Source organism: Cyprinodon variegatus, unplaced genomic scaffold, assembly GCF_000732505.1.
Source record: "Cyprinodon variegatus isolate N-32 unplaced genomic scaffold, C_variegatus-1.0 Scaffold818, whole genome shotgun sequence".
In the NCBI taxonomy this organism is placed as follows: Eukaryota; Metazoa; Chordata; class Actinopteri; order Cyprinodontiformes; family Cyprinodontidae; genus Cyprinodon; species Cyprinodon variegatus.
In genome coordinates, this window is record NW_015151271.1 from 223,283 (window position 1) to 238,115 (window position 14,833).

The window sequence follows — 14,833 nt, forward strand, 5'->3', positions numbered from 1 at the left end:
ATGTATGCCTACTGCAGTGCAATAAAATAAAATGCAAATATTTTTTATCCGAGTGGGTGTTGGTGGGACACCTATGCATGCACAGTTACTGCTGTACACATTCCTCTTTGTGTCCTCTTAACAAACCGAAATCTAAAATGTGATTATTTTTTTTTTTCTTTTTTGGAAGAAAAAAAACAACAAAAACCTTCGCTGATGTGTCCCTGTCTCTGTAAGACATCACAGACTTTGTTGTGTAAAATGGCTCCAAAAGGTACGGCTGTGAGGTTCGGCGCCAAAAATGTGTCGATGAATTGTTTATGTAAGAGTTATATAACATGATGTGGGTAGTGGGAGGAATGGAAAGAGCAACACACACACACACACATACCGTGTGTGTCAGAGAGGATCGTGCTTTGTATAAAGTCTGTACATGAGTCACCGATACCTAAATGTCCAGCATCAGCACACAGTGCATCGCTGAAGTAAATAAAGTGGAGAGAGACGGAAAGATAGAGAGAGAGGAGCTGAGTTTAAGTTTTTCAAAAGTGTAAAGTCTTCTTTTGTAGTGAAATGTACATGGGCTTTTCCCTTTGTGAAATATCTGTAACTTGTGCCACTTCTGTTGTTATCTGTAGCTGAGATTCCTTTTAATTAAAGATGTCAATTCTTGACTTAAAAGATGATTGTTCTGGTGTTTGAGTGAAGAAGTTTAGTGTGTTTTTAAATACAGCTCTGGTCAGAGGTTTACATACACTCCTTACGGGCATGAATATCATCAATTTAAGGTCCTAAATGATGCATTTGAACCATTTCCTTTTTTCACTATAGGAGGATTGTACATTAAATAATTTGTCGAAAAAGTTTGGATTTTATTTGTGGGATTTTATTTTAACTACACAAGGTCAAATTTGATCATAATGGTTTATATAAATAAACTCCTACTGGTGAATTCCCCTTTATTATCACTGATCAAGCTATATCCATAATGCTGGCTGGATGTGTGACCATTAATCTAGGCAGGAAAGCAGATTTGATCAAAATTGTTCAGTTTTCGGGAATAAGGAAGACTTTTTATCAAAGCCCAAACACTTTGAGTTTGATGGGTTTGGGCCTTTCCAGAAAAGTACCAACTCCAATACAAATTTTGATGGTTGTTTAAAATCATAGTGCTGCTGAAATATCCAGTTATGGTCAGGGTTAAGTCATCAACCTCTTTATTTTAGACTAAAATTAAGATTTGGCAACAATACTTCTTCAGCTCTCAGCATGATGCTGCCAACACTATGCTTTCCAAAACCTCACCTTCATTCATAAATACCTTAAACATAATTGTTATTGTTGCCAAATATCTCAGTTTTGTCTCAATAAAGTTTTTTTCTCCACAAGGAAAATGTTTTTGTTACATGGTCAGCGGCCTCTCAGTCCACATTGATATGAAACCCTCTACAGAGTAGATGATGACGATTGTGTTGTTTCCAGGTCTAGCCCTGTTGGTTTCTGGGGTTTTCCGTTAGATTTTAATCAATTTCTTGGTAGTTTGGATCAGATGGTTTAACCATATTCACAGCTTAGAGTTCCCAAAAACACTAATGCTAAACAATCTGAGCTGTGAAACTGATAAATCAAGAATGAGTGAGATATTAGAAGGGCATTCCCGGTAGACAAAACTCAACTCTGTTTAAGATGTGTGGATTATGTATATAGTTTGAATTTGAGGCAGAGAGCCAAAACATTGAAATTTACCAGCTCTAGAAAGATAAGTGGTCAAATATCCAGCCAGAACTGTGGTAGAAGCTTTTCAATGCCACAACAAATCCTGTGGTGTTCCTATAACTCGCTAAGGGACATGTTTTTACAGTATGAGGCTGTATGTATATATTTGAGCCTGTATGTATAACTGTGACCTTGTGGGAATGAAAGAAAAATGGCAAATTCTGGTTTTTGAAACTGATTGTAGTTGTTTGCTCTATCTCCTCTTACACTGTTGATAAGGAATGCTTTAAATGCATCATTAGAGTCCAAACAGCATGACACTCACACCCGCAGTGAGACTACGTAAAGCCCTGACTGTAACTGTAAGAAATCATCAACATTCAGAGATCAGATTTATGGGTATTGTTGAAGGAGTTAGGAGTACCCTACTATTACATGAGGCTGCACAGATCAGTGCAGTGAGAGAGAGGGATATGTGGAGAGGACACCCACTGCCTGCTGCAGCCTTGCTGCTGTTTCTATAAATGCTGCATGCGTGGGAGATGAGGTCGACTCTGCAAGTGTGCACGTAACGAGCGAACCTCACTCACATTTTCTCAAATATGTAGCTAAAGTGAATGTAAGAACTATCAAGACATACTGCTTTTTTATGTCTCTGACTCACATCGTCCCACATTCACCAGAACATGAAAAAGGTTCATCACGTGTGGTTCTAGTGTTCAAACATGTATGGATTGTGTTTTGAATGTATGCCTTTATATGGCAAAGATGCAGGTGTTTGCTGTATTAGTATCATTTTCTTGTGTGTGTGATCCGGACCTCTTGAGTAGTTTAAGCACATCTAGAGTTGGATTTTTGCCTGTCTCTGTAGGATGCACAGTGCACTGTGTGGGCAGGTATGTGTGGGCGTCTGGAAAAAGATGAGGAAAGAGTGGATGGAAGACGAGTTTCTTAAATCAGGATGTAGGCGTGTTTGGCAAATCTTCACTGGAGTAGTTTTGAATGGTTTTATTGATATCATAGGACCTTTGGTTTTCGGACTTCCTTGGTTGTATTTGAATGGTCCTCTTGTGTTGGAGGATGTAGGCGTCAGGCTGTGGGTTTGAGAGAAGGAGACCGCTGCGACGTCTCCTCCATTCCTCCGCTGCTGCCATGGCAACTGCTGTGTCTCGTTGTTTTTCCTTTTTTTTTTTTCTTTTTCTTGAATTGCTGTGTGGGGAGGGAAGACCTACCTGATTGCCAGCAGTTGTCAGGACACTTGGGAGCGCTACAGAATAGGCTACGCTTTTTTCTTCATCATTTCATTAGGAGTGAGAGGAATTACAACCTCTTAGATGTTTTTATGCAGTAAAACACAAAACAGAGGGTTAATTGTTTATTAAAAGCTTATGATATACTGGTAATATACGTACAAGCAGGCAAAAAATACATTCAGAAGTGAGAAAAGGCATAAAGCATAACTTTTTTGAAAAGTGAAATGTACATTTGAAGAAATAACAAATTGATACAGAAACTTTGAAAACATAAAGGCTATAAAATGGTTTTATTCATTTAAAAAGTTGTACAAAAGCAGAAAGACAAATAACATGCAACCTGTTTAACGGCAAGTTTTGCTATAGAGAAAAACTGACAATAACATTGATTGTCTCTCTAATAATAAATGGATCCATTTTCACTCAGTAAATCAATAGCATAGCAGCTTCCAACTTACCCACCATGTGTCTCAGTCTTCAGCCAGAACTGGTCTCAGGTGACCCCCCCAACCCACCCACCACCAGCCTAAAAACCTTTTCAGACTCTATTAAAGCATCTCAGCATCTTATCCTTCATCTCTGCTCCCTCCGTCTGTCTCCATCTCCACATCTTGACGTCTTGCCTGCTCTCTGCCTCTCCGAGCTGCTGTGTGAGGTTTATACATTGGCGGGAGCAGTGACAGCGCCGCAGCGTCCGTGTGAGCGAGCTGTAGTGCGTGTGTACGTACGGCTGAGTGTCAGTTTTGTATGTGCATGTGTAGGATGAGGTGTCGTCTCCCTGTATGCGTCACACATGCAGACACGCTTGCAGAGGGGGGTGGATGTTGCATAAGGACTGAAGGCGAGCTGTAGGAGTTCAGAGGGAATTATATCAGGGTTTTCTCCATCTTTCACACCTCGCAGAGTAAGTGTTGTGGCTCAAAGGAGGGCTGCTGCAGTGTGTGAGGATATACAGTGAGGGAGTGTGTGTGTGAGGGAAAGAATGGAGCGTAACTGAGATTATAGCCGCCTCCATCTGTCTTGGAGTCTGTTTTTTCTTTTCATACTACAGTCAGTCATGGATTACTTTAAAAACTTTGTGCTTTGTAGTTTCTCCTGGAAAGAGCAGTCATTTATGAGAAAATTTTACTCTGCCATTAAAATTCAAAATCTGCATTGATTTAAATACGTTTGGAAGAAATTGGACTAGTGTTATATTTAGGGCTGCAACTAATGATTATTTTGCACATCAATTTATCTCTTGATAATTTTTTCGGTTAATAATCCAATAGCAAAACGTTCCTTAAAGAACATTTTTACAAAATCACACCAGGTGAAACTAAAACTTTTCCTGAGTCCTGGATAGAGAATATTGACAGACAAAGACATTTTTATTATCTTAGATGGAAAAAAATGTACATAACTTTCTATAATCTTGGTATAATTACTGCTCAAAGTGGGCTGCTCTGTCAGCTATAGGCTTGTTTTAGAGTCTCTACACTCTAGTTAACGATTCATCAATTACTAAATTAGTTTACGATTATTTCAATAGTCGATCAGTCATGATTAATCTTAGCCATTGTTTCAACCCTAGTTATTTATTTTTGCTTTATGAGCAATAATCTTCAAGAGGAAAGTTTTTGCTGGTTTTAAAAATACACTCGTACTCTCTTCTTCCGCTTCATCGGGAACTGAATCATAGGTGCTTCATCCTCAGCATACTCCAGGAAGCTTTTTCAATTCAAAATGTCAGGAATAGCGTTGAGTTTGTGGTTTTATACAGTAGCCCAACAAAGTCCTGTTCGTCTGTCTATTCAGACAGTCTGACAATCCCCTTTAACGACCAACCTTTCAGACACTTAGATGGGTATGGGGTATTGCAGTCTAACAAAAGAGGCCAAAATGTTTTCAAAACAAAAACAAGGCTTTGTTCGGCTAGTGTATAAAACCTTGAACTCAAAGCTATTCCTGATATTCTGAATTGAAAAAGCTTCCTGGATGGGAAGAGAAATGTCTTCAAACTCGGAAACCAAGTCCAGTGCATTGTTTTTCATTTTTTTTGGAATCAAATAGATATTTTCTTGTAGTCCTTTCCTTACAGCACACCTTATGGTGGGTTTTCTTTAATTTCCTATTCTAAAAAATCTCTAAAGTCAAATTTTTCCAGCCTTGGAAAGAGGAAAGATGTAAACAACTAATGAGATAATAGTACTATTGAATTAAATTGCTGTAGTTAAAATTATTGTATTCACATGTGCCAGTAATAGTAAATTTCTATTAATTAATCAACTCTTTACCAGAGATTCTTCTCACTGCTACTGAATATACTTTAATGATGGACTTCTTTTCTGCTCAGTTGTTCTGGGTGAGATTATACCATAATATATAGAGATATGGATTCGGTTTGGACAGATCATTTGCATTATGTCAAATTATGTGAGATTCAGTCTTTTTGGTATACTTTGCTTTTTTCTACCTTTTGGCCTAGTTTTTATTTTGTACGGCAACATTTCTAATCATTTTGACCATGCAGCTGTTCATATATAATTCCTTTATAATCATCTGTATATTAAATAAAGTAACATGTGATGTTCTTCCCATGCCTACTAGACATATTACTGTAATACAATAAGCATTGAGATCAAATTTAACACTAGACTGCACCATACTGGGGTATTTAACTAGACGTACGTTATATTTACTTGCCTGAAATTATCATGATCAATGATCAGTTTGTCTATGAAAAGAAGGAGACTCCAAAACATCTAGCAAAATAACATCACACCACTCGTGAGGTCCAGGGGAAAATTTTGCATTTAGTTACCAAAAGTAACAAGTTACCAAAAGATTCATCCTATCTGACTTAAAGTTTGGTTTGTTAACAGCTTTAAAGTGCCTTTATGATCGGAATGCTGCTGCAAATAACTTTTGCCCACAAGAATTTTTTTATTAATGGACCTAAAGAATAGACTAAGCATATTGTGTCTATGGCTGTGCAGCCGTTTATCACCTGCAATGCTTTGCTTACATCCACAGGCTCCCAAATGTTGTCCATTTTAAAAACACACAAACTGTACATGTCTGTGTTCTTCAGCCCGGCCATGACAAAACACTGGGAGGCTGAGCTGGAGGCGCTGAAGGGGAACAACGCCAAGCTAACTGCGGCTCTGCTGGAATCCACGGCCAACGTCAAACAGTGGAAACAGCAACTGGCTGCCTATCAAGAGGAAGCAGAGAGACTACACAAACGGGTGAGCAAAGGGAGCGCAAGGAGAGCTTGTTTGTTTTCATGTGTGATTAAATCATTTCTGATCAAATGGGAGCACTCATTTGCAAGGGACGCTGTGAAGCGAGGATGAATGAAAGAAACAGATGAGTGGATGGGAGAGTAAATAAAAGGCAGACTGGGAGACAGGCTCAGATCAGGAGCTTTGTGACTAAATCAAGATATATGTCATGTTTCTGCAGGTGACAGAGCTTGAGTGCCAAAGCAACCAAACCCCAGTGATCAAATCCCAAAAGACTGAGCTCAACCAAACCATAGAGGAGCTAGAGAATGCGCTGCGGGATAAAGAAGAGGTTTGTTTGGAGAGTAAAGGAGGGAAATATCTAAAAAGAAAATTGGAAAATGACTAAAAGTTTCTTAAAACAATTGTATTTACCATTAATTTGAGCAGGAAAATAAAACAATCTGCCGATGGAATGAGCATATTTACCCTTGAAATAAGATAAGATAATATGAACTTGAAATAAGAGACTTCAGGTGTTTTATTCTTATTTTATATGTAAATTGTCTTATTCAACTGGCAAAGTGTCTCACTTACCTGCTCAATTTAAGAAAAATGCACTTAATTTAAGTAAAAAATTACTTAGATTTGCATTTTTTTGCAGTGGAAGTATTGCAGCGCTCGCCTTCTGTTACCTTATACAACCATAAAACTGTCTGTCATCCTTCAGGAAATGGAGAAGCTGAAAGAAGAACTGGAAAACATGAATGACCTGATGGAGCAGAAAGACACTCTGACTCAGAAGCTTGAGGTAAAGCTGTCGTTCTTCTACCTTTCAAAATAATTTCTAATGCTGAAATTTGTCAGCATTAGAAAGGGGGGGGTAATACTAGGCAGTTGCCTAGGGCCCCAAGTTCCTGGGGACCACATAAAACTCTGTTTACATGTATGGTGGATACAACTATTCCTTATTGGTGCACATTATGTTTTTGATAAAAAATCCTTTCACTAAAATGCCATCAGAACGCTTATATTATAATATTAAGTTTGTCTCATACAAAACATAGAGAGCAAAACAACAAGAAAATAGGACATGAAGAGAGGGACAAAACGTAGAACAAAAAAATGAATGTCTATCCTATTAAAATTTCTGTATCTATAATGTGTCTGTTTTAGGTGTTTTCCTCTCAATTCAGACGGCCCCCTACCTGTCTTTGCCTAGGGCCCCAAATTTCCTAAATCCACCCCTGGGCCTTAGGTCTGTCAGCGACTGACGATGCTCTGACTCTAGAGAGTTAATGAAGCATCTCTAGCACAGTGGAAGGACAATAATCTCTTCATGAATATGAACAAAACAAAATACATGTTTGAAGATTTCATGAGAAACAAACATCAATCATTATTACATCGTGGAAGAAGTGGCAGAGTATATCTACCTCTGTGTTTATCTGGATTGGACTTGAGGTGCAACAGTGAAGCCATTTGCAAGAGGGGGCAGAGCAGACTTTGGTCCTTCAGTGTTTGCAGCAAGATGTTGCATATGTCCTTTAACTCTGATTTTTAGAGTGTTGACTCTTCTGCTGGGGTAACAGCATCTGAGCAAATGACTTAAAGAAACCCAGCAAGCTGATAAAGAAGCGCTCTGTTCTCGGGAGCACCGTCTAAAGAAGAGTGCACTAAAGAGATGCCTTATACAAAAAACAGCATAGCCAGTCCTGACCCATCCCTAGTGTGAAATATGATGGGAGCAGCTTCATATTTAGGAATGGCTTTCTTCAGGTCAGATTCAGATAAAGTCTTAATAGGAAACCTGTTAGAGGCTTTGAATAGCTTGGGAAAGTGCAGAGACCCAGTCAGGGCCACGTTTGTCATGTCTTGGAATGGTCTTGAAAATTCATGCAGTTGTAATTTGAATTGCATGGTTTTACCAAGTATTACTCAGTGGAACTGAACCCTCTTAAACTGTAATTGAGTGTATTTAATGTTATCAGAATTAGGGTTTTATAAAAGTGAAAGCCATTTGTTTGAGTTTATATTTGTAACAAATAAGAAAAATCTTGCTCCATTTCCTTCCTCTTGTGTCTCATTTTGTGTTGGTCCATCACATATAATCTCAGTAACAAAATTTGCTGTGTGATTAAAAAACAAACACCCAGCTACCCCTGTTCCTATAGCATAAACACACTCATAACTTTGAGGCTCCCTCTACAGGAGACGGAGCTGCGCAGTCGGGTGCTGGAGGAGCAGCTAGCGGGAGCAGAGCAGCGACTGGAGGAGAACCAGGAAGAGCAGGAAAATTTCAGAAAGAGCCTGCGGACGCTGCTGGAACTTCTCGACGGCAAGATCTTTGAGCTGACGGAGCTCAGAGACACCTTGGCTCGTCTCATAGAGGAAGCCAGCTAGAGACAGAAGGTCTCACCCTCCGCAGACAGAGCCATATGATGATTTATTTACAGCCCCAGCACACAGACCAATCCCACCTTCCATACTTTTTCTTCTTGTGTACCCCTCACCTACATAAATCTGAGACACTGCACTGCCCCCACTTACAGTTTAAACACAAGGGGCAGTGGGTCCCTAATTTTTACCTTGAGGGCATCAGGTTTCTACCTACTGCAAGCACTCCTGTAGTTGAACACGATGCAGGGACTACCTCAGCTTGCTTTCTGATTGGCTGTTGTACCCTTGGTCAAACTGGTCAAGCTTATTTGTAGAGATGCCACACATTAAAACAAACACAAAAAAAACTGTGCCTCAGCGCCATCTGCTGTCTGAATGGGAGAACTGCACCATAGTGTGCAGCATTTACTCAACACACACATTGCACATTATTCCGCTCTAAACCGCCCATCCAGTGGCAAATGTTAAAAGTCATGTGGAAATAATTGCCGTTAAGACCTAAAGAACTGCGCCAAAGCTGCCAATTCCCCCCAAAATATTGTCCTCTAACAAGCAGATGCTTTGATCCAAAGTGACTTACTGTACAGAGAAGTTTTGAACAGAAGAACCCGCGTTTGAGCCCGGGCTGCCAGAGGAATGTAACTGGGTAACTGCTTTGGCATTGCTGCACATCCCCAGCCTGAATTCACAAGGATGCTGGGAAATGGAGTCTGATATCTATCTATTTTCTTTTAGTAGAAATGAAAGTGTGTCCCCTACGATATTACAGAATCCTATGACGGAAAAGCAATCAATCTTCCAGAAGGCAATTTTCATGCAACACTAAATTGTTTTGGTACTACATCTTAAATGAGACACGTGTATCCAGACAGCTTCCACCATCGCAGTAAACCTGACCTGTCTTCCTGCCATACTCAGTGTGGCGTGTGTGTCCTGAATGAGGCTTGACATGATGTGTGTTATCATTAAGGTGCATCTCAATAAATTATAATATCAGAGATATTAGTTTTTTTTCAGGATTACAAATACTAAAAAAAGACAAAATTCTTATTAATAACATTAATTACAGATTTAAATCTTTCCTCATGTCATTTTTGATGGCTTACAGAAAACACAACCCCAAAAAAATATTGGACTTAAGAAAATTTAAATACTACATAATACTAAGAAAATAATGAAGACAGAAATGTTGTGATTAAACACCCTGTAGCTTTCATATCCTGTCTCCCTTGTTTTGGTCTGAATTTAAAATACACCATCGACTCTCAGTTGGGTTTGCTGGCTAAATAAACTTAGTGATATTTTGGTTATTAAGCAAGACTGTAAAACCTGCATTATACTGTACGTCAAAATGTATTTTAAAACACAACGCCTTTGTATGAAAGTTTGACACATATTTAATTTCTTTGATGCTTACTTCCTGCAGAAGGCTATCTGTATCTTTAATGATCAAGATGCTTGAGCACAGGGCATGGATAGGAAATTTTATAACATAGAAAAATAAGATGTTAAGAACATTTAGGGTAAAACAAAACTAATAAAGTCTTTGCAATAATTATATTACAACTGAATCTATCATAGGGACATATTTCCAAAAGGAAAGCAAAAATATTTCATCCTAAAGATCGGCTTTGGACCACTGAGTAACAGTCCTGGCACTTTTATTTTGATAGCTCATTTAATATGCCTCTGATTTTGTCTCTGGTTTAGAAGTTGTTTAAAGCGTGGAGTGAGAGATTTAGCATATGTAGATATATCTGCTTGCCCTGACTTCAGTGGCAATCTATACTTTATAAATCTCTGTACTGCTGAAAAGCTGCTTTTAATCCTATTTTATCTAAGGTTGTGCTTATCTCAGTTTCTAATATTGTGTTGTTTTTGCAGGTTGAATTTTCTTAGCACGTCCTGATATGTATCTGATATGGCCTCCAAGCTGAAGATTTAAGGGAAAGTTTCCGCTTCCAGGTTTAACTTTAGTTCAGAATCCAACATGGCTACTAACTGATAGCAAATACAGTAGGTGAGATCTTCTGACCTATAGTGTCAAGCTTCAATTTGTAATACAATATGTGTTTTTTTTTTGTGTTTTTTTTATGTTTTCATTGCACTTAATTTTTCTTCAATGTATTTGGATTCAGTGCTTTAAATAGACAGCTTCCTTAGAAAAAAAAAATCTTTGGTGGCTTACACCTGCTGACACCTGGCTCTGTGACACCTAGTTTTTCTTATGATGCGGTAGGTTTAATCATATTTCTGCATTTAATTTTTTTTATTTACATGTTAAAAAAAAGCACAAAAAATGTAATTAACTGCAAACCATAATCATCAAAATTGAAAAAATCTGTGTAACAAATCTGAGTTTCAATATGTGATCAATCAAATTAAGTTATGATTTTGTGATATTTTAATTTATTGAGATGAATATGAACTTGGGCACATTTATGCTGGTAGAGAGGCCTACACACACCCTTATATACACACACACACACACACACACACACACACACACACTGAGCAATATAAGACAGGCTCTGTACAATCCCCCTGTCCATCTCTATCAGGTTCTCTACTCAGCGGACTCGTTGTCCTGAAAGATCAGATACATTTCAGCTGATACCCCGTTTCCAACAGAACGTGTACTAGTGACCGCATTACTGTGTGGCAGCCCTATGTGGTCCGAGTAGTGCAAACCGAAGGGCTTACAGAGCGTCATCCTCATGTCTGTAAATCTCCACCCTCAGTGAAACTGGCCACTGATTGTCACTCCTCACAGGTCAATATTAAGCCGTTCTCAGTTTCTTTTCTTTGTTTTTTTTAAGTGAAGATACAATACTGCTAAGATGAATATAAAACTGTACAACACAACTTTCTTATTCTTGCTGGCATTGTAAATGAATGGATGGACAAATCAAAATGCAGTAACACCCTGCAGTGGCTTATTGTTGTGTATTAACTGATGGGTGGAAGCTTTTTGCTGCACATTGGAGGATTTATAACACCATGTAATAATGCAGTGATACAAGTTTTATACTCTTACTGTATAAAAGCCAATGTAATGCCGGCAAAAACTTTAATTTTCTTCCTTCAAATTTCTACAGAGCTGTATCTTCACAAGGTGCTGCTGGTCTTATAACTAAGTGCCCTGTTTGCACTGTTATTACACTGCTGTAAATCCCATTATATGCCAACAGATTTGCATCTAGCATTAGCACAGTCAAATGATGTAGTTTAATGACCCTATGTAGTTAGTTACACAGGTTAATACACTGGAATAAGACTCATGTAAAAGAGGGAATGTTACTTATTTTCTGTCTGCTGTGTGTGTCGAGTGGAGTGACAGAGATGAAATACTTTACTATCAATGCTATTGTTAATGAATGCCTTTGTACAGTAGTGGATAAAATGCTTTTCATTCTCCTGTTTTTTGTAACTTATGGTATTTCAGTGTAGGTATCAACATTGTATTTACTGTAGAGGTATGAGAAGACTGGCAATATTTTTGACTATTTAAAGTAATTTTGAATTCCTGACATTAAAGAGGTTCCTCAGGCTTAAAAAGATTTCTTAGATTGGTGATATTTGGGTGTTTGCAGGTAAAACAGATCGAAAGACACAAATGTTGAATGAAAGCTGTTATGCGGTTGGTGTGGAGATAAATTAAAGGACTATTTTATTGTTTAATTTTATTGGAATCTGGACTTATCAATCAAAATTAAAATTGCTTTAAGTAATAAAATCCTAATTTTATTCTTGTTAACTGGATATATACTATTTAATACACAATTGTGAATAATAGGGAAAAGGATATGTTTGTACTTTTGGGTTCAATTCCCCTGACTCAATTCTTTGTAGAGTTCAGTACATTTCAGCTATTCTATATAACATAAATTCACAACTCATTAAGGCACTTTAAAGAGACAATCAAATCATTCAGACAGATTGGTTCACTGTTCTCGCTCTAAGGGAACCCAGCCGATGGCATCGAGTCGCTGACTTTGTACTTTTCCCTGTAGCAACAGAAGACATTCCCTTGCATTGTCTTTGACTACATCAATCCCTCAGAACAAGTATGCATGCATCGACTGTGGAGAGGAAAAACTCCCTTTTAAGAGTAAGAAACTTCCAGAAAAAACAGGCTCAGTGTGAATGGCCTTCAAGAAGACAGAAGTAGACACACAAACAATGTAGAAGTAATGAATGTAATCTGTTAGAGAAGGTAAGGGTAAGCTAGCTCTAGAAACAAAACTGTTAATCAAATGAGCACGAGGCAGTTTTAAAAGCCAAAGTCAAAAGGATGAAGAGAGTACAAGCCAATAATCACAGTTAAAACTGAGAGAAACAAGACTAAGCACTAAAAACAGGCCCAACTGCGTTTTCTATAATTAAAGTTTTAACAACCGCTTCTTGTTTCCACACAAGAGTCTAATGAGCTGCTCTTTTCCTGTCTAAAGCTCTGGAGAATTTCAATGGTGATGTCTTCTGGAAATCTTCAATAATTGGTCTTCCTCCCAGATGGTATCACATTTAAACAGAGCACCAGACCAGATGAGGCTACTCTAAAATGGAGAGAACATTAAGCTATAAATTCAACTAACAAATAATGCAAAATTTGAGAACAGCATCGTAGAATATACCAAAATAAGGCTTAGACTGTCCTCCAGCAGTCTAAGCCTATAGCAGCATAAATATTGAAATAGATATAGCTCAGGATAACCTGAGCCAGTTTAAGCTAGCTTTATCTAAAACAAAAGTTTTAAGCCTAGCCTTAAAAGAAGACAGTTTGTCTGCCCACAGACTAAAACTGCTAGTTGGGCCCACAGGGCAGGATCCCGATAACAAAAAAATCTGCCTCCTATTCAACTTTCTAATAATTCTAGGAACCACTAGTAAGACTGAAGACTGAGATAAAAGTGCTCTGTTGGAAACATAAATCAGATCTCTGATCACTGCAAAAAGAAAATCCTGCTCCAACTTAAACATATTGCTTCAACTGGTAAAAAGTAATTGAATCAAGTTGATCCAACTTAATCTATTAAGGTTATAAGCTGAAAACTTAATCCATTTACTTGTTACCAGTTGAAGCAATTAATTTAAGTTGAAACTGTGAATAGAGCTTAAAATCAAAGCTCCGTCTTAGATGGAGCTTCGATTTTAAACCCTATTCTGTGTTTAATAGGAGGCCAATAAAGGGAAGCCAAAATGAGAAGTACATGATCGCTTTTCAATTTTCATGAGAACTCCAGATCCATCTACTGCTGAAGTTACAGTTGTGAGTTTTCTAGGGGTTAGAATCTACTATCTTCTCACAATTAGAAAGTGAAGAAAATGTTTCTTGGTCTTTTACATTTAAAAACACAAGCTTAATCCCATTGGGTTGAGAGCATTTCAAGTCTTCTGAGAGATTCCCAAAGGGATATAGATCTGGACTTTGACTGGGCCACTCTAACCTAAAAATATACTTTGATCTAAATAAATACATCATTAATGAGAGGCCTACAGAGAACAAAATATTAATACACAAATTAAATTGCATGGACTGTATTTATCAGTTGACTGATTTTAATTAGTTGATTATGTTGAAAGCCAGGTAGCCTTTCCTTTCCCATTCAGAGTTAGGCTTTACTTTGGGTTGTTCTATCAGACAGCATCCAAAGGAAATACATCGAATGATGTGGCAGTAAAACATCAATATGAATAAGTTCAAGGGGCGTGACTATTTTAATGAGGTACAGTAAATGATTCAATGCCATCTCTGCTGCTTTAAATGATTTATTCCAATGCAGGGGTCGGCTTGTAAAATAATACAAAACAAGATGTGAAAATATGAAATTGACAAGTCAAAACAAGGCAAAAAAAAAGTACATTTGAAACACTCAATAAGGTCCAAAAACATCCTCAACGCTAAGTTCATTGTTTAAGACAATCAGCCTAATTATCAATCATACAGATTTATTCATCCCTTTTTACTTAAATTTCCATATTGTCATATTGCACATTTTCTGAAATGAATAAGTGGTATTAAGACAAAGAGCTGCATATGCAAAAAGTCCATCAGAAAAGTAATCACAAGAAAAGTTGGTTGTAAACAATGGAGAAAAGAATGACATAGCAAAAACTGCTGATAAAGAAGCTGCGCTAAAGTTAGTTACAGGTGGGAAACTTTCTCTAAAACTGAAATGGGGAAAAAAAAAAAAAAAAACTAGTAAACCTTGTGAGATTTAAGATAAGCTTAGGTTAATAAACTAAGGGTCAGGCATAAGAACTTTTGTCACATGCTAC

The 14,833-nt window shown here is 37.7% G+C and overlaps 1 protein-coding gene across 2 annotated transcripts in view; it reads left to right on the forward strand.

Annotated features, from left to right (window-relative positions):
* LOC107098884 (homer protein homolog 1-like) overlaps positions 1–12,214 on the forward strand; it is a 32,914-nt gene extending 20,700 nt beyond the window's left edge. For both annotated transcript variants that reach the window (XM_015396759.1, XM_015396758.1), the window contains 4 exons: positions 6,022–6,178; positions 6,396–6,506; positions 6,885–6,965; positions 8,366–12,214. In XM_015396759.1, the coding sequence (XP_015252245.1) occupies positions 6,022–6,178; positions 6,396–6,506; positions 6,885–6,965; positions 8,366–8,557 (541 nt within the window). In that variant the 3' untranslated portion in view covers positions 8,558–12,214. The remainder of the gene's footprint in view (positions 1–6,021; positions 6,179–6,395; positions 6,507–6,884; positions 6,966–8,365) is intronic.
* Positions 12,215–14,833: the final 2,619 nt, after the last annotated feature.